The 21,780-nt window shown below is 53.4% G+C and overlaps 2 protein-coding genes across 5 annotated transcripts in view; one reads left to right on the top strand and one right to left on the bottom strand.

Annotated features, from left to right (window-relative positions):
• KCNQ1 (potassium voltage-gated channel subfamily Q member 1) overlaps positions 1–21,780 on the bottom strand; it is a 364,451-nt gene that overhangs the window by 144,098 nt on the left and 198,573 nt on the right. The gene's annotated exons all lie outside the window — the stretch shown is intronic.
• Positions 1,216–16,524, top strand: LOC122431064. Its single transcript, XM_043452129.1, has 2 exons — positions 1,216–2,163; positions 16,488–16,524. Exons 1-2 carry the CDS (start codon positions 1,235–1,237, stop codon positions 16,504–16,506), a joined length of 948 nt encoding a protein of 315 aa, XP_043308064.1. The 5' UTR covers positions 1,216–1,234; the 3' UTR covers positions 16,507–16,524.

Genomic DNA, 21,780 nt, shown 5'->3' with positions numbered 1-21,780 from the left:
AGCATGGGGCCCTCTGAGTACAGAGACCCTGGTGGTTGGTATTTGACCTCCCCCAGCAAGGGTGGACGACCCTCTGAATCAAGTGCTCCAACCTAGCTTTTGGCTGGGATGGAGATCGGGGGGCCAGGGAGATGGCCAATCTGGTCAGTTTTTGAAGGTCCAAGAGCAAGCTGTTAACACCTGAAAAGATGAAACCATTTTCCCTTTCTTCTCTAGCCTGAATCATAAGATAAAACCAGACTCAGTTACTCTTGGAGAGATTCCTGGCTCTTTTCAAAGCAGTTGAGATGAACGGCCTTGTTGCATGCCTTGGGTGTGGGGACAACTGCCCACTCAACCCTGGGTGGAAGGCCAGGGGTAATAACTTTGGAGAACACTCTTAGAATTCCATGTCCCCAGACTGTTTTCCAATTGGAATGGGAGGTTCACATTGCCCCAGGCTTGCTGGTAACACCTCAGTGGAGCAAGAGCTCCATGAGGACAGGGTTTCTCACTGCAGTTTTGGCAGGTGCCTGGCACCAGGGAGGAGCTCTGTAGACATGAGGATGAAGGGATGAATGGAGGGAAGGATGGAGGAGTGGAAAGAGGAGAGGATGGGTGGATGGATGAGCCAACCGGTAGGTGAACAGACGATTGGGTGGTTAGGTGGTGGTGGGTGGAAGGATGGTGGGTAGGGGAGGCAATCAAGAGACAAAGCCAGGACCCCCTTCAGGTTCTGGAGGACTAGGAAGAGAAGGAGGAGGTCGCATACAGAGTAGTCAGGGTCCAGGAGGAAGGCCAAACACGTGGGCCACCTCAGCCTTGCCAACTCTCACAGGGTGGCCTGGACAAGTCATGGCGTCTTTCTCACAGGGTCTCCTGAAGACGAAGGAGCAGAGCTCCCAAGGGAGGTTCACCCCAGAGGGAGGTGCGCCCCCTGAGCAGCCACACGGGAGCCCGTGCACCCCGCTCACCTGCCCGCGCGGACCCTGGGGAGGGCTGCACAGAGGGCCAGCCCCTTGCGGAAAGCCACAGACGTTCCTCAGGGTCACTCGGGGGTGCACAGCTACACATCAGGGGCAAGCTGGGCGCTGAGCGCGCCGCGGGCTCGGAACAGAATCCGATCACAAGGGTGGACGCTCCGACCGCTGGGGAGGGGGTGGGATGGGGGTGGGGTGAGGGTGGGGGTGGATCAGCATAGGCGTCTGGGCAGACGGGGCGGGGTGTGGCACGTGGCGCTGGGCTCGCCCGGCCAATGCGAGCCCGGGTGGCATCGGCACCAGCCCTCTCAGCCAATGGCAGAGCGCGGCACACCGCTCTCCACGCCGCGGCCAATCCGCGCAGTGGCACGTGGCACGCCCGCCCCCGTAGGCTATCCAATCAGCTGCGGGGCGGCTGCCACATCTACCCCAGTCGGGGGCCACCGCAGCCAGTCCGTAGACGGTCGCTGCGCCCCGGCACGCGCAGCACCTCGCGCAGCTCTCTTCTCCCAGCCGAGGGTCCCCTGAGTGCCGCGCTCTCTTCGCGGCCACGCTCTTCACGACCTGGCTCTCCTCAGGCCGCGGTCCTTGGGCCGTGCTCTGCTCTGGCTGCGCTCGTCTCTTCAAGATGCTCCTCTGGCCGCGTACTCCACAGCCGCAGTCACCTCGGTGCCGTGCTCTTCACGCCGCTCTCCGCGCAGCGCACTTCACAGGCTGCGCTCTTCTCACCGAGAAGCCCCTCCGGCCGCGCTCACCTCAGTGCCGCGATCTCCTCACCGAGACGCCTCTCTGGCCGCGCTCCTCATGGCTGCGCTCCTCACGGCTGCGCTCACCTCAGTGCCGCGGTCTCCTCACGGAGACGCCTCTCCGGCCGTGCTCCTCACGGCTGCGCTCACCTCAGTGCCGCGATCTCCTCACCGAGACGCCTCTCTGGCCGCGCTCCTCATGGCTGCGCTCCTCACAGCTGTGCTCACCTCAGTGCCGCGGTCTCCTCACGGAGACGCCTCTTCGGCCGCGCTCCTCACGGCTGCGCTCACATTGGTGCTGCGGTCTCCACACCGAGACGCCGCTCCGGCCGCGCTCCTCACGGCTGCGCTTACCTTAGTGCCGCCGTCTTCGTGGCTGCGATCTCCTCACGGCCCGTCAGTGCTCTGGGCGCGGTCCGCCTGGTGGCGCGGGGGCTGGCAATCGACGACGAGCCAAGGTGAGCTCCATGTCTCGTGGGTGGGTGGTAGGCTGCTGGGTCGCCACGGTCGCCCGGGCCGAGCCGGGCTGGTGCATGCTGTTCGCTGTGCGCCTACGTGGGAGCGAGAACCGCGTCGTACTTCCGAGTCAGGGACTGAGGATCGAGGATGGGAGGGTCAGGGTCCGAGTCCAGGGCTGGACCTGTGTCTGGAGGCCGCCTCGCCGTTCTGCTTCGGGGATCCAGGTCCGAGTCCCCGTCACATTGCGGGTCGGGGCTCCAAGTCCGTGATCAGGTCGGGGTCTGTCTGCACGTTAAGATTGGAATTCTGAGTCGCGTAGCTGAGTCCGCGTCACGGCTCTGCGTGTGGGGTCCGAGTCAGGGGTGGGCGGTAGTCCGCGGCTGGAGTCTGCCTCACGGTCTGCGTCGGGGATCTGAGGGGCCGAGGGCCTGGGAGAGAACCGGGCTGAGTCCAGGATCCAGGGCTGGGGCGGGGGTCAAGGTGAGGGTGTGGTGTCCGCCCTGTGGTTCTGAGTCCAGGGTCGGGGCTGACGATGGGGGCCCTGGAGGCCGAGTCGGGATCCGATTTCCGTGGAGGCGCTCCAGGGCGGGCGTCCCAGTTGGGGATTCGAGCCTGAGGCAGGGATCTGTGTCCGGGTTGGGATTTGGGGTTGCAAGTTGGAGAGATTGGAGTTGCGGTTAGAAGTCCGGGCTGGGAATCCAAGCCAAGAGTTGAGGTCGAGGTTTCTAGGTGCAGTGGAAATTCTGAGTCAAAGGTCGGTCCCGATTTTGGGGTCAGGATCTCGGGTCCAGGTTGGGGTGGGGTGGGAGGAGGGAATAGAAGTTGTGGCCACAGAAATTGTGGAGATGGAGGTTGATGACTCGGGTCAGGGGTTTCAGTGTGGGCAGTAGCTGGGACAGTCTCACTGCCACCCTCCACTGCTCCGCTGGTGCCTTTTCTGTAAAATAGAGGTTAAGTGCCTTCCCATAGGACTGTTCTGGGCATGAAAGAGAATCATTCATCCACACAGAATAGTTTTGACCTAGATTGAGTATTGCAAAATACAAGAATGTTGCTAGTAATAGTAAAAACTACATTTGAGGTGTGTTTCCCAGTCCCTTTCCTGGTTGCCTCACGCCTGTCTGGGCAGAGAGCTCCCAGAAGGGACTTTTCCGCTGCCTTACCAGGAGCCTGATACACAACCTTGCTCAGGCAATACTCCTTGAAGGAAAACAGGCAGGCAGGATTAACCAGATTTCTATGGTGTCTCAAATGATCCATTTCTGCACCTGTTTTCCAGATACTCACTAGGAGAAAAATTTAAGGATTGAGTTGCTTGATTACAGTTCTATTTTAATGTGTTTCCAAACATGTTGAAGAGAAAAGTGGGCCTGTTTCAGGATTTATGCTCCAGCTAGAGGGATCTTTTTAAATTGTGAATCAGAGCATGTCCAAATTCAAATAAGGAAAGCACAAGAAAATTATGAACTATTTCCCTTATGAACATAGATGCAGAACTCCCATGTACAGCATTAGCTAACTGAATCCAACAGTATATTAAACAATTCTTAAACAAGTGGGATTTCTCCTAGGAATGCAAGATGATCCAGTATCAGAAATTCTATCCATGTAATTCACCACATTAAGAAACTAAAGGAGAGAAACCATATGGTTCTCAATAAAGGCAGAAAAACTATATGATAAAGCTTAATGCCTTTTATGATTTGGGGGAGGACACCACTTAACTGGCTAAGACTAGAAGGGAACTTCCCTAAACTGATACAAGTCCTATACAGAAACTTTACTTTTCAGCAAACTCAACAGAGAAAACAAAAGTGTGTAGTCCCTTTAAGATGAGTACACTTAGGATGCCATCCTGGCCGTCCCCCAATTCAGGAAAAGCAAAGGAAATGTAAGAGAGGGCTAAAGAGAAAGACAGAACTGCTGATTGAAGATAGATTGTTTGTGTCAGGGTTCTTAAGCATTTTTGTTTTAGGACCCTTTATACTTTTAAAAATTACTGAAGTCCCTAAAGAGCTTTTGTTAACATGGGTTGCATCTGCTGATAGTTACCTCTTAGAATTTACAACTGAGAAATGCTTAAAACATACGCTAGCACAAGCACATATTCCAGTGGGGTCCTGCTGCCTCTGGAAAGCTCTTTAACTCGGTGAGAGTGGAAACAGAAGAGGCCAGCGCTGTCTGAGCAGTGTCGTGAAAAGAGTGTGGGCCCCGAGAAAGCGCTGCAGCGGCTCTCTGGGGGTCCTCGGACCACACTCTGAAAACTACTGAGCTGCATGGGCAAAAACTCAACTTTAGGCTCTAAAAGAGACTTCAGCAAAGTTTTTGGTTGTCAGATCAATGTACCCCCTGCCCAAAGCATTTTTCTTATGTCGGTAGTGAATAATTTAAAAGCATGTTAGAAGCTAAGGTAGAAGAAATTAGTATAGCAGCAAAGTTTATATTAGGTCTTTGGAGTTAACAAAAAAGGCTTTTATGAAGAAAATTTTTAAATTTAATTGAAGGATAAAATTTTATTAAAGATCTTTGATATGGAGAGACATTCTGTTCTCTTGGATGGGGCAGCTTAGCACTAGAGAGATGTCAGGTTTTTCCAAATCTGTAAACTCAGTACAACTCTGGTTAAATTTCCAGTTGGAGCTTTTGAGGAACTTGACAAACATATTCTAAAGTGTATGTGAAAGAAAAAGATCTACAAACACCAAGTGAACTTTGGAAAAGGAGAACAGAGAAAGCCTTGTACCAGCAGATCCTGGGGCATATTCCAAGCCTCAGTAATTGGAATGGTGGGAGACAGAGGCCCAGAAGAAACTTCAAAGGCAGCCCTGTATCTAGAGGAAGGTGGCATGAAATAGAGGTGGCACCACAGACTATTGAGAAGATGGTATTGGGAAAGTTAGCCCTAAATGGAGAAATATGAGTGTGGATTCCTATGTGATCCTCTGGAAAAACAGGCTCCACAGGCACTTAAAGATTTACAACTAAAAAGTGCTTGACATTTGTGTAGTAGGAGGAAACTCTGAAGAATTTCATGGCCCAGGGTGGCCTTGGGGTCTTATTCAGGACCCAGAAAGCACAAACCTCAAGATTAAAATTTATGAACTTGAGTACATGCTAATTATCTGTTAAATAAATCCATCAAGGCAAAGGTCAAAACTATTTTCATATTAGTGTCTTCCCTTTTTTCACTCTTACTTGTGTTACTCTGCTCAGGTTATAGATGACATATTGCAAGATATTTGAGACAAATATAACTGATAAGGAAACAATGGCTAAAATAAACACCGAAAGTCTTACAAATCAATCAGAAAAAGATAAAAAGCCCCAAAGAAAAGTGGGGAAAATATATTAGTTGGCAATTTGCAGGAGGGTTAACAACTATTTGAAAAGATGCTCAAGCTTATCAATAATCAGATAAATGCAAACAAAAGCAACAGATATTCATTTGAGAAGAATTAGAAAGTAGGATAATGCCAAGTGTTGGCAGAAATGCAGGAAACAAGCCTCCTGTGTGTTGCAGGTGGGAATAGAGACAGGCACAGGCATTCTGGAGAGCCATCCAGCACTTCTTCCTCAAATAAAATATTTAATACCTGCAACCTAGCAGTTTCCCTCCTGGGTAAACAGTGAGAGCAGTTCTCACCAGAACAAGGGGCTGTGTGTGTGCATGCTCAGTGCAGCCCGGCCTATGGGGGTGGGGAGTTGGAACCTGGCGCTGTGGTTACTAGGAAGGACTAGATGTACACCTCACAAAATGGAGACGTGCAAACATGACACTGAGTGACACAAATGCCAGACAGAACAAGGGCCTCAGTGTACAGTTCTGTATTTAATTAACACACCATCCAGACATGCGATAAGATACTACATGCATTACCAGGGCACGTACACACAATGATAAATAAATTACACTGGAGCAGCTGTTTACAGCAGAAGGAGAGGAAGACAGAGAATAGTTTTTAAATGGAGAATCAAAAAGAACACAGGGATGCCTCCCACAGACCCTTATGGGGTGACAGTGTTTCATGAACTTAGGGCTGTGAATAATCCCATGTCCTATGCAGTAGAGTCCCCAAAGCCAAGAACAAACGAATGAATGTGTGTCCTATACCTCCTCTACCAGGCATCCTCAGTAGCTTCTATTTTCAGGAAATTAAATTCATATTCCATCAGGCTTTACAAGATCTGCCCTGCCCACTGTCTTTCTCCCTCTCTGAGCTCCCATCACACCAGCCTTCTACCTATTTCTCCAACCAGCCAAGTGCCTCAGGGCCTTTGCACCAGCTACTTCTGCCTGGCTCATCCTTCCCTGTCATCTTCCGATGACAGTTTCTCCTCCTTCAGGTATCACCTGAAATGCTGCTTGTCAAAAAGACCTCTGCCATTTCAGTTGGCCCCTTCATTCACTTGATAGGTGAGCACTACATTTCAAGCTTCTATAGGCACAGACTACGCCACAGTATTTTCTGTCTCCTTAGGCATCTACTTATTTGTTGCCTGCTGGTCTCCTCCACCGGAAGGGAGGCCCCATGAGAGCGTGTCTGTCTTTTCTACAGGGTCTGCACACGGCGGGGTACGTCATGCATTTCTGTTGAATGGCTTCATTGATTTGTTGAATGAAGGAAGAGGCCAGGCCAGGAAAGTGTGCATCCATTTTCAGAACGCAGTGAGAAAGCACACAGCATGTCAGAATCTTAGCCCCACAGACCAAGGGTTTCTTAACTGCCATACTGGTGACATTTGGGGCCAGACCATTCTTTCTTGCAGGGGGGCAGACCTTTGTCTGTCCTTTGGCTATCATAGGATGTTTAGCAGCTTGCCTGGCCTCTACATCCAATAGACACCAGTAGCACCTCCACACTTGTAATTGTCAAAAATGTCTCCAAACATTGCCATATATCCCCTGGGGGGCACCCTAGGTGAGGGCTGCTGTGTGAGACCAGCTCTGGGGGCTGGGCTGATCTCTGCTCTGGTCTTTTAAATGAAGCAAGCCCTGACCTACATCCTGCCATATCCAGCATACACAGTTCACCCTCTCCTGAGACCCTGACCCAGGCTTGGCCAATTGGAGAACGCCCTTCCCTGGCTAACCATGTAACTCTAAGTTGGCAGGTGCCTCCATCCCAAGGCTGTGGGCTGCCGCCTGGGGCTTTAGTTGGAACTGTCTTTAAGCTGTAGTCCCCTAAGCCATTTCCAGCATAGGTACCTATGTCTTGTCTAAATGAGAGGTGACCTGGGTAGAGGATGAATGGCCCTCTCACCTTTTCCAGTTAGCACAGACTGATGAGTGATTGGCTCTCGATAGACAGCAGACCCAGAAGATTTGCAATAAGCTCTGTGAGGAGGAGGCATCTGAGGGGGCTTCAGAGCAGGCCTGGTATTGGCGGGGCAAGGGGAAGGGGCTGGCCCCTAGTACTGTCCTTCCTTCCCGAGCCATTGCCATGTTCCTCCTTGCTGGCCGGCCCTAGCAGAACTGGGTCACTGACGGGCGCCTGGATGAACCAAAGTTCTGATCAGATCGGGAAGGTACAAAAACCCCAGAACTGGAGTTTGTACTTGCTTCCCAGCCGCTCCTTCTGGGAAACTGAAGCCTTATCCTGGGAGCCTTTCCTTGGGCTGGGCGAGGCCCTTGTTTGCAATTTAAATGTGGCCTCCTTTATGGAAGAATCTTTGCTGCTTCGAAAAGCTTCGGGCTAGGACTCACCCTCCCCAGCAGCCAGGCTTTAGCCAGGAGAAGAAACTGATCTAATAGCCTTTTCTCCTGCTAATTGTAGCAATTAGTGTTATAGAATGAGGACTCCCTGGGGGGCCAGTGCCCAGCACACAAGCCTATTCCCAGCTCAGGCCCACGCCCAACTCCTCAGGCCACTGCCCAGACAGAGTGGGCCCCTACCCAGGCTCTGACTGGGCTTCAGGGTGGAGATGGGGGTGGGAGAGAGGGCCAGGGCCATCGGAGGCCTAGGCCAGCTGTGGCAAGTGTGCACCAGAGTAGTTCAGTCCAGAGGCCACATCGGTGACGCTGGGCTGTGAAGAGGGCCCAATGGGAGCAGAGAGCCAGATTGTGTCTGCTTGAGTGTGAGTGTGTCCAGGAGGGCAGAGGTGAGTAATATCTGATGGTGTGACAGGAAGTAGTCTTGGGGCAAATTACTTTTATAGAGTGGGGAGCCATTTCCCAGTGTGGCCCAGTGGAATCCTTTCTCTTGCTCCCTCTAACAAGGGAGCCCCTCTTCCTTCATTCTGCTTGCTTATGGAGCCTGTTTCTGCTGTGCTGTTCTTGGATGTTGTAGCAGGCCCCTGCAGAGCCCGCCTGTACTCGAGGCCATATGCAGTTAGTGTTCTGCCACCTACACAGCACTTGCCCAGGCAGTGGATTCTGTCTGAGAGTCAGGGCAGCCATCATTGCCATTTTACAGATTTAATCATTGAACAGATCTTTGTTGAAAACTCACCAGGCAGTCGGAATTCAATAGGAACAGGAACTGAGCAGCCCCTGTGCTCATGGGGCTTGTGGTCCAGTGGGCAGAGAGGCTACGCACTGTGTGCATTTGTGTTTTACAGCATCCCGAGGGGAGTGCTCTGAGGATGGGAACACAGAGGGGTTTCATGACAGGAGCCACCTAGAACAGGGTCTGTACCAGGATTTAGTCTGGGGTTCTAGAAGTTCCCTTGGGGAAATGGGGGCGGAGCAGCTGGACAAGAGCTGAAGGCAAAGGGCCCCCTGGTGGATGGAGCCCATGAGCCAAAAGGTCCGAAAGAGGACAGACATGGGAAACAAGTGAAGAGAGGGGAGCTGCAGGTGGAGGCTGGGCCAGCTCAGCCACCCTGCTGCTGACTTTGGCCTTGTCCTAAGAGTGCTGAGAGCCACTGAAAGCTTCCACATAGAGAGTGGCCCAGTGGGATTCGCATTCTGAAATGATCCCCTTCCTCTGAGTGGAGAAGGTACTGGAAGGGGACAGAGGTCCTGCGATGCTAGAGACTCTGGCCTGCCTGGGCAGGTGTGAAGGGAGCAGAGAGAAGCAGAACTCTCCCAAAGATCTCAGGATGAAAACACTGGCATGGTGTTGGACTGACCTGGGCAGCTAGGAAGGGGAAGTGCTGGGAATGATTCTGGGGTTTCTGGCTTTCATGGCAAGGGTGGGTGGTAGGGATCTTGGTGGGAGGAAACGCTGCCTTGGTGCTGTGAAGTCTGGAATGACAGAGACTGTGGAAGGACGCTGTGGGGCTGATGACTGGAATGCGGGTCTAAAGCGTGGAGGGCCAGACTGAAGACACATTTGGGAATCAGGGACCCACAGACAATGCGGGAAGCTGCAGGTGCTGCTCAAGGAAGTGTTTTGGAGAGCAAAGGGAAGCCAGTCCTGAGGAGCTCAGGTGTTAACCACCAGGCCAGGAGGGCGAGCCTACAAAGAAGATTGAGGATAGAGCCAGAGCGGTACAGGAAATCCAAGAGACCAGGAAGAGGGGAAGGTCACCTGCCCAGGGATTGTGTCCCCTGCAGAGCCCAGACTGAAACCAGAGTTCCTGGTCCTCTGACCCTTGGCAGTGGATGGCCACTGGCCTAAAAATGGCCCTGCTGGGATGCGCCTCCAGCCACTGTGGCTCTCCGCTGGCCACCTTTTCCCAGGACAGACAAGGAGAGACCCCGTTCCCCAGAGGCCTTCCTCCTGTCTCATATCACTCCTGGAATTGTGGCAGTAAAGAGCCTTTCCCTGCAGCATGTGCGGGAGGAAGCTGGGTTTGACTCCCGCAGGGAGGCCTCGTCCTTGCTGAGCTATTTCATAACCTCAAAAGGGTGGAAAATCCCCCCAATCTTAACGCAAAGCCAGCAAGCTGAAAAATGGCCTTGAATAGGCTGAGATGAGAAAACAAAGAGGCCGTCAACATCAGAGTCTTGGAGGGGGCAGGGGGCTTCAGTAGACCCCACGCAGACAGCAGTTTCTCATCTTTAATGCCCAGCCTCAGAGACCCAGCTAGGGACAGGCCTTCGGGGCAGGGGGTGGGGGTGGGGTGGGGTGGGGGAGTGGCCATGGCCCTTCAGCTCAGCCTTTCTGATTAACAGTTCAAACAGCCTTCAAAGGCTTAAAAGGGGTTAACTGCAGGGCCTCTAACTCCTCCGCTTGCTAATTTTTAAACGCTGCTGAGCAGAGTTCTGAGTGCCCCTCCTGAAAGGCCCTGAGAGGGACTCTGCACAGCCCCCGCCCCCTGGTGTCGCCAGGAATCTGCGTACTTCTAGAACAAAGGCTCCCATTCCCTCCCTCGTCCAGCTTGTTCTGATGCCTAAGACCAGACTTCACCCCAAAGCCTCTGCCCTGCCTCCAAGCCTGGTGGACTTGAACACGTGGCTGTGACTCCCAGATGAACCTCTGAGATTGGTTTAAAGGAGCTGAGACCTACACCCAGGTGAAACCTGGATGGGAGTAGTGACTTGGACCCCTGTGTCCCCAGAGACCAGTTCCCAGCAGTGGGAAAGCAGCAGCCTGGGATCCAGGGCCATAGGGAGAGTGCTCTGCAGCCTGAAGTCCACAGTCTCCCCTGACACCCCTGCCAGGCTGAACCCACCTGAAGGCTATAGGAATGGGATGGAAACTGCTCGGAAATTCTCATGGATGCTCCTCACATCCATCTACCCTCACACACACTAAGTCACGCACTAGAACACATGTCTTCTCAGCCTGTGACCTACTCCTTGGCAAGGCCTGGGGTTCTGTCCCCTGCTCATGTTGCTTCTTGCCCAGCCCCTGGCCCCTGTGGCACCTTCTTCATGATGGAAGCCAAGACCCTGCCAGGCCCAGGGGCTGTTCCCAAGGTCCTAGGACCTGGCCTCTGCTCTCACATTGCCTCATTCATAGCCCGTGGGGCCCCTGCTCTTCTCAGGGAGGGCGATAGTCTTCTAGTACAGGCACATGTCATCCGAAGAACAGTCATGCCTGCAGCACCAGCCCTCTGTAACTGTGAAGCTCCTTAACTTCATTGTCGACTGCATTTAATCCTCAGAACAACCGCACAGGGAAGGAGGTCCATGCGGATGCAGCAAAAACTATCTTGGCCACACAGAGTGATTTGCTTGAGGCCAGTGGGCACTTACAGAGCAGGGTTTCTGAGGAGACCAGCCTTCTCCAAGCTCTCCTGGCTGGAGAGGGCTCCCTGTCCTGACCTTGGGGGAGAGAGGGGCACTTTCAACCCTTCAGCTCGCTGGAGAACCAGGCTGAGAGAGGGGAGGGAAAGGCAAGGCTCGCCCTCAGACTCGCGGGCCTCCTCAGCCTGTGCTCAGGCAAAGACCTCCCAAGCAACGGAGTCCCTAGGCTCGCCAAGGCCTGCCACTGCCATCGTTGTTGGGGAGGTGACCTTGGAGCCCAAGAGGCCTTCCCTGCACATGCGTGGGTGTGAGCCCAGAGAGATGCCCAGGGCCACAGCTAGGCACCTGGGAGGGCCAAGTGCCACCCTGATGAGGCATTGCTTCCCTTCTTGCATGGGCTACTTGGAGCCAAATGCCACCCCTCACTGGCTTCCCCATGGGACTATGCTCCACCCCAGTGCACAGGGATGCCGCCTCCTGCAGCCGCTCCCCTGACCCTGGTCGCCTCGGCCGGCCGCTCATGCCACTGCCCCTCCCACCCCTGCTGCCAGGGCTGCAGGCCACTTGCTGCCTTCTTGTGCTCCTGAAGTGTCTGGGTATCCGAGAATCCAGGAGATACCCATGCTAACCAATTTCTGCATCATTAATTGATTCATCATTCATTCTGTCCCTCTTGTGCAGGCCCACTGCTGGGACACAGGGGCCATCAGATGGGGGTGCCCCTCAATGAGCTCCTGGGCTGGCAGACAGTACAAAGGAGCAGATCACGAGCTCCGAGGTAGAGCCTGCTGGCAACGGTCAGGGTTGGCGGTCAGGGAGGGTGGTTCTCCAGCACCTTCTACCCCTTGGGTTCTCTCTGAGGACACCAGTGCCTGGGGGGCAGAGCAGAGGGCAGGGGTGTCTGGGGGCCTGTGTCCTGGGCTGCCTCTCCCCTGCTCTCCCCATTTCCCAAGGCAAGGCTTTCTGTACCCACCTAAGGCCCCCTGTTCCCAAGGCTGCCAGAAAGGTCCCTCACTGTAGGGGGTGATCCCAAGAGTGGCACTGACTCCCAGGGTCGGGTGGGAGATTATCTCTGCAGGAGCTGATAGGAATGTCCCCTAAGGGCTGACTTCAAAGCCACTCTGCCTACCCCTGTGCATCAAAGTCAACAAGATGAGTTGTTTGAACATTAAAAGGGGTGGGGAGAGTCACCTTCCCAGCCACCTGCATCTCCACAGCATTGCCCTCAGGATCTCAAAGCCTTTTTGCACAGGCCGGTGGGGGCCAGACACCTGGACTCCCAGGCAGATGAGCCACTACTGCAGGGAAGGCGAACTGCCCCTCAAGCTTCTGCTGAAGGTCCCCATGCCTCCAGGGCGCTGCCCCTGCCATTTTCTCAGGTTCTTCTAGAGAGTTGACCTGCTCCCCAACCCCTACAGGTGGAAGGAGCAGAGAGCAGGGCCCCCTCTCCTGCCCAGCTCACCTTACGGCCTTGCTGCATGAACTTCGGCTGCCCACTCCCCCGGGGCACCTCTCCAGGGTGGCTGGGCCCGGTGGGCTCTTGGGGACCTTAGAATGTGTAGGTGTGACCTGCCAGGACAGCACAGCAGTGCCACATATAGCAGCTCCAGGCCACTCAATTTGGATGTCAGTTCTAGCACAGATGAGGTACGTGTCATTGGACAGATCACCTCATCTTTCTTTGCATCATTTTCCTTATCTGTGAACCAGAATTAAAACCAGCAGATACCTCCTGGGGCTATTTGGCTGGTTAAAAGGCCACCTCCTTCCCAGTGTTCAGGGGAGCACCTGCCTTGTCAGCAGGGAGCCTGCAGGATGGTGGAACTAGGGCCCCCAGGCCTGGCTCTGTGAGCTCTGCCCTCCACCCAGAGCTGGCGATTTGGTGAGGGCACACTCAGAGACTGGGGCCCGATGCTGTGTGGAGGCCTGGCAAATGGCAGCAACTATTGAAGTCTTTTGGGATGTTCCCCAGACGTGAGAGGAAGGCCCCGAGGAGGCCATTCGAGTGACGGTGCCTGGATTGTCCAGAGGCCTCAGTTCCCCTGTCTAGACAGAGACTCATCACAGCATCTCACTCCCCAATCAGACAGCCCAGGAGGGTGAGTGAGCGTGTTTTTGGTGGGCTCAGGGCAGCCCCTTCCTTCCCTCTTTCCCAGGAACTCTCTGCCCAGGCTGGGGTTTTTCCACCTGGCCTCCTTCCCCACCCCCTAGGTCCCCCGCCTGACCCCAGCATCCCCAGGCCCCAGAAGCAGGGCTGCTCGTTGCAGCCCAGTGAGCATGTGTGCTCAAGCCCAGAGGGGCGCTGACCCCTCCCTCACACGGGGACATCAAAGGGAAGCAGGAAGCAGCGAGCCGGCTGACCCCTGGCGGGTGGGGAAAGTGCAGGGTCACAGCTCAGCCGGGGCCCAACTGCTGGGGATTTTCCATCCCACCAGGATTTCCGCAGGACACCCCGACTACAGCCCGAGAGACTCCTTGGGAACCAGGGTCCGGACTGGAGGCCCCCGTCCTCAGTCTCTCCGTGACTTGCTGGCTGCTGGCCCAGGCACATCAGAGCTCTGTACCCTGGGCTTTGGGACCTGGCTGGGGAGGGAAGGCCAGGGACTGAGCAGAGGGCCTGAGAAGAGTGGAGAAGGGAGCCTGCCCCTCCCCTGCCAGTCATCCCTCCTCAACTGGGGTCAGGGGGTCAAGGCCACTGAGTAGGCTGTGTCAGAGGGAGGACTGTACAAACAGTCCCGAGTCCCAGGTTCCCAGGAGGCCCTCTGGAATACTCTGCAGCAGCCCCAGTGCAGTCAGGGGCGCTGTGTGGACCACTGGGCTCATGGGTGTGTATCTGCCGACCAAAGCCTTCTGCACAGTGTAGCACTGAGGGCAGCTGTGGGCAGGCCGGGTGCTCCCTGCCCTCAACCCAAGGCCATGAGGCCTGGGAGTCTGGTACCCTCCATAGGCACTGTACTTGGTGGACAGTCTCTCCACTGCAGTTTGTGGGCTGTGATCCACTTGATACACCCTGATAAGGGCATCTATGTCACTCTCTGACACCCTGTCCCCAGCTGAGACTACCATGTCTTCACCCCAAGCTATTACTCCTGCCTCAGCAAGCCAGCCCTGGCCCCATCCTTGCCTTCATTCACCAGGAGGATGAACCAGGCATACCGTGTGTCATGAGGACCCTCATGGACCTGGGTTGGGCTCTAGGCTGGTGACTGGACTGATATATGCCAGCCTCTGGCCAGAGGAACTGCCCCTGAGTCCTTTGTTTGTCCTGTGGGAGTGGGCAGGGGAGTGCTTGCGCCAGAGGAGCTGTGGTTCTGTGGTTGGAGGCCAGTGGCCCCAGGCTGAAGACGGGGCTGAGTAGGACACCCCAGTCTTGAACAAGGGTTTGCTATCTGAGTGGGGACCCATGTTTAGTCCAGCAGCCACGCTCTATACAGCCCAGAGCTCGGCCTAGGAGCAGGCGTGCCCGTGTGCAAAGTGCTGGCAGCCAGGCTCAAGATCCAGTTACAGCAGCTGTCTCACAGCAACGTGCTGCCCAGGGCTGGGAGCCGTTGTTCCGGGGCTGCGAGGAGACTCGGTGCTGGGCCAGGTGGGGTGTCTGTTGCTGGGAATTGTTTCAAAATAATCACAGAAACTTGGCAGGCAGGGACTCTGCACGTGAGCGGCCTGGTCTCCTCATGGGGCCCACGTTCTGCTGATGAGTGTGCTCCTCCCCTGGCCAGGCACAGCCTGTTGTGGTCTGGGGCCTGGCCTCCCAGCCCAGTGACATTATCGGGAGAGGCATGTCTGCTCCCTGCATCACCAGGCCTTAGGGTCAGACGGCCAGACTGGAGCTGGTTATCGGGGGGCAGGATGGGCAGGCACAGCTGTGTTCTCAGGAAACCACAGAAAACCCTGAAAGTGAGGGAGCAAGGCAGGGCAAAGGACAGCGGTTCACCATTGACTCAGGCTTGCTGGGAGCGGGCCCAGCACACTTCTCTATTCTCCCGTCCCCTGGGTGGGTGAGAGTCAGAGGGGGCTTGGGCAGACCCCACCATGATTCTCACTAGAGCGAGGCCCAAAGTATGCAGGCTGATGGCGAGTGGGCCAGGACTGGGGCAGGCTTATCCATAAAGAGGATATTTGGCTTAGCCTGAGTGATGGTGTGCTCACTCACCAAGAGCCAGACATCCTGCAGTGTGAAGTCAAGTGGGCCTTAGGAAGCATCACTACGAACAAAGCTAGTGGAGGTGACGGAATTCCAGCTGAGCTATTTAAAATCCTAAGAGATGATGCTGTTAAAGTACTGCACTCAATATGCCAGCAAATTTGGAAAACTCAGCACTGGCCGCAGGACTGGCAAAGGTCAGTTTTCATTCCAGTCCCAAAGAAGGACATTGCCAAAGAATGTTCAAACTACCGCACAATTGCACTCATTTTGCATACTAGCAAGGTAATGCTCAAAATCCTTCAAGCTAGGCTTCAACAGTAGGTGAACCAAGAACTTCCAGACATACAAGCTGGATTTAGAAAAGGCAGAGGAACCAGAGATCAAATTGCCAACATCCACTGGATCATAGAAAAAGCAGAAGAATTTCAGAAAAACACCTACTACTTCTAAAATTGACTGCATGAAAGCCTGTGACTGTGTGGATCACAACAAACTGGAAAATTCTTAACAACATGGGAATACCAAACCACCTTACTTGCCTCCTGAGAAACCTGTATGCAGGTCAAGAAGCAATACTTAGAACCGGACATGGAACAACGGAATGGTTAAAAATTGGGAAAGGAGTACAAGGCTGTATATTGTCATCCTGCTTATTGAACTTATATGCAGAGTACATCATGAGAAATACCGGACTGGATGAAGCTCAAGCTGGAATTAGGACTGCCGGGAGAAATATCAGTAACCTCAGATATGCAGATGACACCACCTTAGTGGCAGAAAGTAAAGAGGAACTAAAGAGCCTTTTGATGAAGGGGAAAGGAGAGTAAAAAAGCTGACTTAAAACTCAACATTCAAAAAACTAAGATCATGGCATCCAGTCCCATCACTTCATGGCAAATAGATAGGGAAACAATGGAAACAGTGACAGACTTTATTTTCTTGGGCTCCAAAATTACTATGGGTGGTGACTGCAGCCCTGAAATTAAAAGATGTTTGCTCCTTGGAAGTAAAGCTATAACAAACCTAGACAGCATATTAAAGAGCAGAGATATCAGTTTGCTGACAAAAGATCCATATAGTCAAAGCTATGGTTTTTCCAGTATTCATTTACAGATGTGAGAGTTGGATCATAAAGAAAGCTGAGTGCCAAAGAATTGATGCTTTCAAACTGTGGTGCTGGAGAAGACTCTTGAGAGTCCCTTGGACAGCATGGAGATCAAACTAGTCAATCCTAGCGGAAATCAACCCTGAATATTCATTAGAAGTACTGATGTTGAAGCTGAAGCTCCAGTACTTTGGCCACCCAATGCAAAGAGCCAACTCACTGGAAAAGACCCTGATTCTGGGAAGGACTGAGGGCAGAAGGAGAAGGGTACGACAGAGGATGAGATGGTTGGATGGCATCATCGACTCAATGGGCATGAGTTTGAGTAAACTCCGAGAGATAGTAAAGGTCAGGGAAGCCTGCTCTGCTGCAGTCCATGGGGTCACAGAGTTGGACACAACTGAGCGACTGAAGAACAACAACAAGGTGATGGCCCAACCCCTGGTGAGTCAGGAGATCCCTAGAAGTATCCTGGCCCACCCTGCCTGGGAGTCCTGTCCCAAAGGATGGCCAGCTGACACTGCAAGCACCATTGTGCAGACAGCATCATAGCACCGGCGGGCGGGGACCTGCCTCCATAAGCCTCAGACCCAAAAGCCCAAAGCCTGTGTGAGGCCTTTGGAATTGTGGTGCTTAGGTAGAGGTTGTGGGGGCCTGTGGCCTCTACTGCCTGCATGGGCTCATCCTCCCACCCCACACGGAATGACACCAACCCACCTTGCAGCTGCCAGGCTCAATATCTGTATGGCTGCCACCACTGCACCGTGGGGCCAGGGTCCCATGCCTCAGTGTGAGCAGCCCTCTGGTGTAAGGCATGCTGTGCCTTGGGTGTGACATGTCATGGCATGCATACTGTGGGATTTGAGGACTGAAGACGTGCTCTTGTGATCTGCGCTGACTGTCACATGTAGGGGGACATTCTGTCCAGATGGGGACCCTCTCCAAGGCAACCCCTTCCCTGTCTGTTTAGGCCTGACCATTAGACCCTCTGTATCAGCTGGACTCCATACCCTGACCTCCAGTTTTCTGTACTTGTCACAGTTCTCACAGGTTGTCCCAGGAGGCATATACGTCAAATCCAGGAAATATGAGTGAGGCAGGGCTGGAAGTTGTAAATGCAGAGCAGCAGAACTTAGAGATAGAAGCCGTTTCACTTCTTAGTCAGTCACCTGCTACACATGCAGGACACCAGCACTAGTGTGTTGTGTGGGTAAGGAGCACAATCCTGCTTTCTGATACGGACAGACTCTCTGCAAAGCTTCTACTCTCTTAAGGCTGGTCTGGAGCTTGCCCTGTGGGGAAGACTTCTAGCCCTGCCTGTGGCTGGAGAAGTCTGTGTGGGAGGGTGGGAAGGTTGCCTCACTTTCTAGTAAGCAGGCTGAGCTGAGGGGCTCCTCCCAGGTCCCTCCACCAAAACAAGCTCTCAGCTGGCCACCAGCTCCCAGCCAGGCCAGTGAGCCTGCTCTTCTCCTAGGAAAGTTTGGCCTGAACTCTGTTGCAATAGACAAGGGAAATTCTTCTCTGCCAAGAAGTCACTTCAGAGCCACCGAGAAAGCAGATCTATTGCTTTTCCAACCCCTGACTGTGGCAAAGGAGGAAGAGAAGGGAGGTCACTTAGAAAGTTCTGGAACACAGTCTGTTTACCACATGAGTCTGTTTTCCATTGAAAGAGAATGCTGCTGGGTCACTGAGGAATCAGCTGGGACTGAGCCCACATGACCTCCTGGAGCTTATGTGGTGCCGGCAGCAGGCCTCGGGCCTTCATACACACACCTCGGCCACTGAGGAGATGCCACAGGGATACCAATGTGGCAGGTCCCTCCAGCCACTTCAGCTTCCCTTTTGTGAAGTTACTTAATCCAATCAGGGAAGGTACGGGCACAGTCATTAATGGACAGCTGCCTGTCTGCTGGCAGAGCTCTACCAAAGCTCCCACAGACACTTCTCTTCCTAAGCTCTGTGGGGTGCCCCGTTCTCAGGAGAAAGGTCCTCTTGAGAGCCAGTGTGAAAGGGTTCCCAAGTTGCTGTACCAGTTAATGAGTTATTTGCTCTAAACAATATCTTGATAAAGGGGAAGGATGAAGTTAGCTGCTGTTGACTAAGGAGAGACAGCGTTGCCAGGGAAATGCTTCTAAATGGAAAGAAACAAAAGACAGTCATTAGGTTTTGTGCGACTAGGGAAAACGTCGTGAAGAGTGTACCTCTGACCATCTTTTGTGTATATGATTCGGAAGAGAGAGGCAGCAGTGAGTGTGGGGCCCGGGAGAGGAATCTTAACAAAGCTAGTGGAGGCCACTATTTAGGGGCACAGAGCAAGGGCGGTAGTCCTGGGGGCCCAGGTCATCTGGGCTGCCCTGGAGCTCAAGCCAGGAGGGAGTGAGGAGGGCCTAAGGCCCAGGCTGGACCGTAGACCTTCCAACCTGGGAGTCCTGAGATGAGGAACCAGGCGGGCTGCTGGAAGCAAAGATGGAGCAGGTTGGATCAAGTTGTGTCTGAACTGAGCTGGCATTTTAGGGCTGCTTTCATGGCCTCAGTCAGTATATAGGGGCTTTTACTTTTTAAAGTCTTGCTCTGTGTTATAAATCTCTGCTTCTCCTCAGCAGTTCGAAATGTTTACTCTGAATTAAGCCCTGCGTTTTAACACGAGTCATGTTTTAATAGGAAAACCATCTTTGATGGAATCAAATGCAATTCCTATTTTTTCCCCACCAGCCAGAGCCCTAGGGCCAGCCTTTCTAGGCAGTAGTGACAGGCAGAGTGGCTTCACGCTTGGCACAGCAACCTGGCCTCCACATGACTGGTCTTTCAAACCACTGCCCATACTCAGGCCAGCAGGCTGCAGAAGGCCAGGCCCTTCACTCTATGCCTCACCTCCAGCTCCATCACCTGCAGTGTGAGAGCCCTCGTTTGGAGCCTTTCATCGGGTACTTGCCCCATTGTTAATGCCGGCCCATTCCCATGCCTCTGGAGCTGGTGAGAATTATTATTCTGGGAACAAGAAGATCTAAAGGCCCTTGGTTCTCAGGTTAACAGGAGACGTGCCATTAGGAATGGGGAGTAGACTTCCTTCCTGGGGCGGGCAGAACTGGGGCGACCAAGCAAGAAAAGCGTGTGAACACAGCCTGGTGGCGGAGAGACTCCTGGGCTCAGCATGCGTGGCCTTGAGTTCCTCACCAGGTACCACTGTTTTCTATGTGGGAACATCTGCCATCCCCAGGCCTTGGTCTCTTGATCTGTGAAGACTGAAAATGTCTATATACAAAGCCCTGGAGGACATTAAAGTGACTGCCTTTGCGTTCCCTGCATTTCTAAAACAGCAGCGGAAGGGAGTGGGCTCCAGGGGGAGAGATTCTGTGATTAGCTCTGGACTCTAACTGCCATAGACTCTGTGAGTGGGGACTTGAACCCTGGAGGAAGAGCAGAGGGAAGGCGCTCCAGAAGGAGCATGGAGGCCTCATTGCTACTTAGAGACTCGCTGCAGGCTGGGCAGGTCTTTTGAGGAGGATGGACCACAGCCAGGGTCCTTCACCTGACGGCCCTGGGTGCAAACCCCTCCTTGCTTATTCATTCACTTGCTTATTCGTCAAACATTCACAGAGCAGCCATGATGGGCTCTATGCGGATTAAGCATTGAAGATAATTAGGAACAAAAAGACATACTTCTACCTTCCCCAGCCTTGGGATCGAAGGAGATGGCTTGTAACCCTTCACCACAGACAAACACCCAGTTACACATTAAGGACAGGAGGGGAGATGAGCTCTCTGTGGTCTAGTCTCTTGAGAGAGGGACATGAGTCAGCCCCAGCCTGGGGAAGGGCAGAAGGTTAGGAGAGAGAGCTTGACTTGTTTAAAATGATATCAAGGGAGTGTGTGAGGAGCCACAGTGACTTCACCAGATCCACTGCTCAGGGTCAACACTAGCCTTGTGACCCTGGGCCTGACTTAACCTCTCAAGCCTCAGGTTGATTATATATAAAATAAGAGCTATAATATTCTTATGTCAAAAGCTGTCTAATGTGAGGATTAGTGAAATGTTTATAAAGCACTGAGCACATGGCCTGGCTAAGGGCAAGTACTATTACTGTTTTAGGAATATTCTTTAGTCCAAAGATGTGTGCAGGGCCAGCAGACTTTCTCCTCACTGAAATGGTAGTGCTGGGCCTCCTTTGAAACACAGTGCCCAGGGTGTGTTGATGATGAGACCAGCATCTTTGAGAGAGCAGGGTGGCCCCTCTCTGGCTCCTCCTTGTCCCTCGGGGCGTGCACAGAGCCTAGTGAGCCTACTTATACCTTCTGCCTAGAAGAGTGGACACACAGGGCAAGGAGGCATCCTTTCCTCCACTTGCCTACAGGGCACTGCACTGAATCTCACAGGTTCCTTCAGCTCCTGTGCCTACACCCCACACACATCCACCTTGGGGGAGCCCACCGGAGCTTCATATTGGAGCTGCTCTTTGTCCGTCTTAGCTCTGGGTGTGTATGTGGACGGGGGTGACAGTGGTAGGCACAGCTGCAGAGAAGTGAAAGGCTTCATGGGCTAGCCCAGCCAGACCCCATTTCCCCTCAAGGGAGCCTGGGCCCACCCTACCCCAGAGCTCTTGCAAAGATTCCCATTCTTTGTTTGTATTCACCCCAGCCCTAAGAGCACACCTGTACATGGGGGTGAGCAGGGAGCTTCAAGGTGACTGGAAGTCACAGAGAGAGACAGAACTGGGTGGGCTGGTGAGAAGACAAGAAGATAGTGGGGGAAAGTGAGGCCCTCTCTCGGGGAGCATTCAAGACAGGGATGTTTTCTTCCCGTCCCCCAGAGGACGGCCCCAGGGCTCCCAGGGCCCTTCTGGGGGGCCTCCTGAATGCTTGCATCTGTCCCCCTGGGAGCAAACTTGCTTCCTTCTATCCCACTCTCTATCATACATAAACGATGTAAAAAGCACTCCCCACCCCCACCCTGAATCCTGGTAGCGTTCAGAAATAGAATGGTTGTACAAGAATTCTTTGACAAGGAGGAAATCCTGCCATTTGTGACAACATGGATGAATGTGGAGGACAGTGAAATAAGCCAGACACAGAAGGACAAATACTGTATGATACCACTTATATGAAGAATCTAAAATAGGCAAACTCAGAGAAGCAGAGAGTTGAATGGTGGTTGCAAGGGGCAGGGGGAGGAGGCAGCTTGGAGGAATTTGTCAAAGGGCACAGAGTTTCAGTTCTGCAGGATGAATGAGTCCTAGAGAGCTACTGTCCAGCACAGGGCCTGTAGTCAACAGTACCGCATTGTGTGCTTC

Source organism: Cervus canadensis, chromosome 29, assembly GCF_019320065.1.
Source record: "Cervus canadensis isolate Bull #8, Minnesota chromosome 29, ASM1932006v1, whole genome shotgun sequence".
Taxonomy (NCBI): domain Eukaryota; kingdom Metazoa; phylum Chordata; class Mammalia; order Artiodactyla; family Cervidae; genus Cervus; species Cervus canadensis.
The sequence above is the reverse complement of the archived record's forward strand: the minus strand, read 5'-3'. Positions and strand labels throughout refer to the sequence as shown.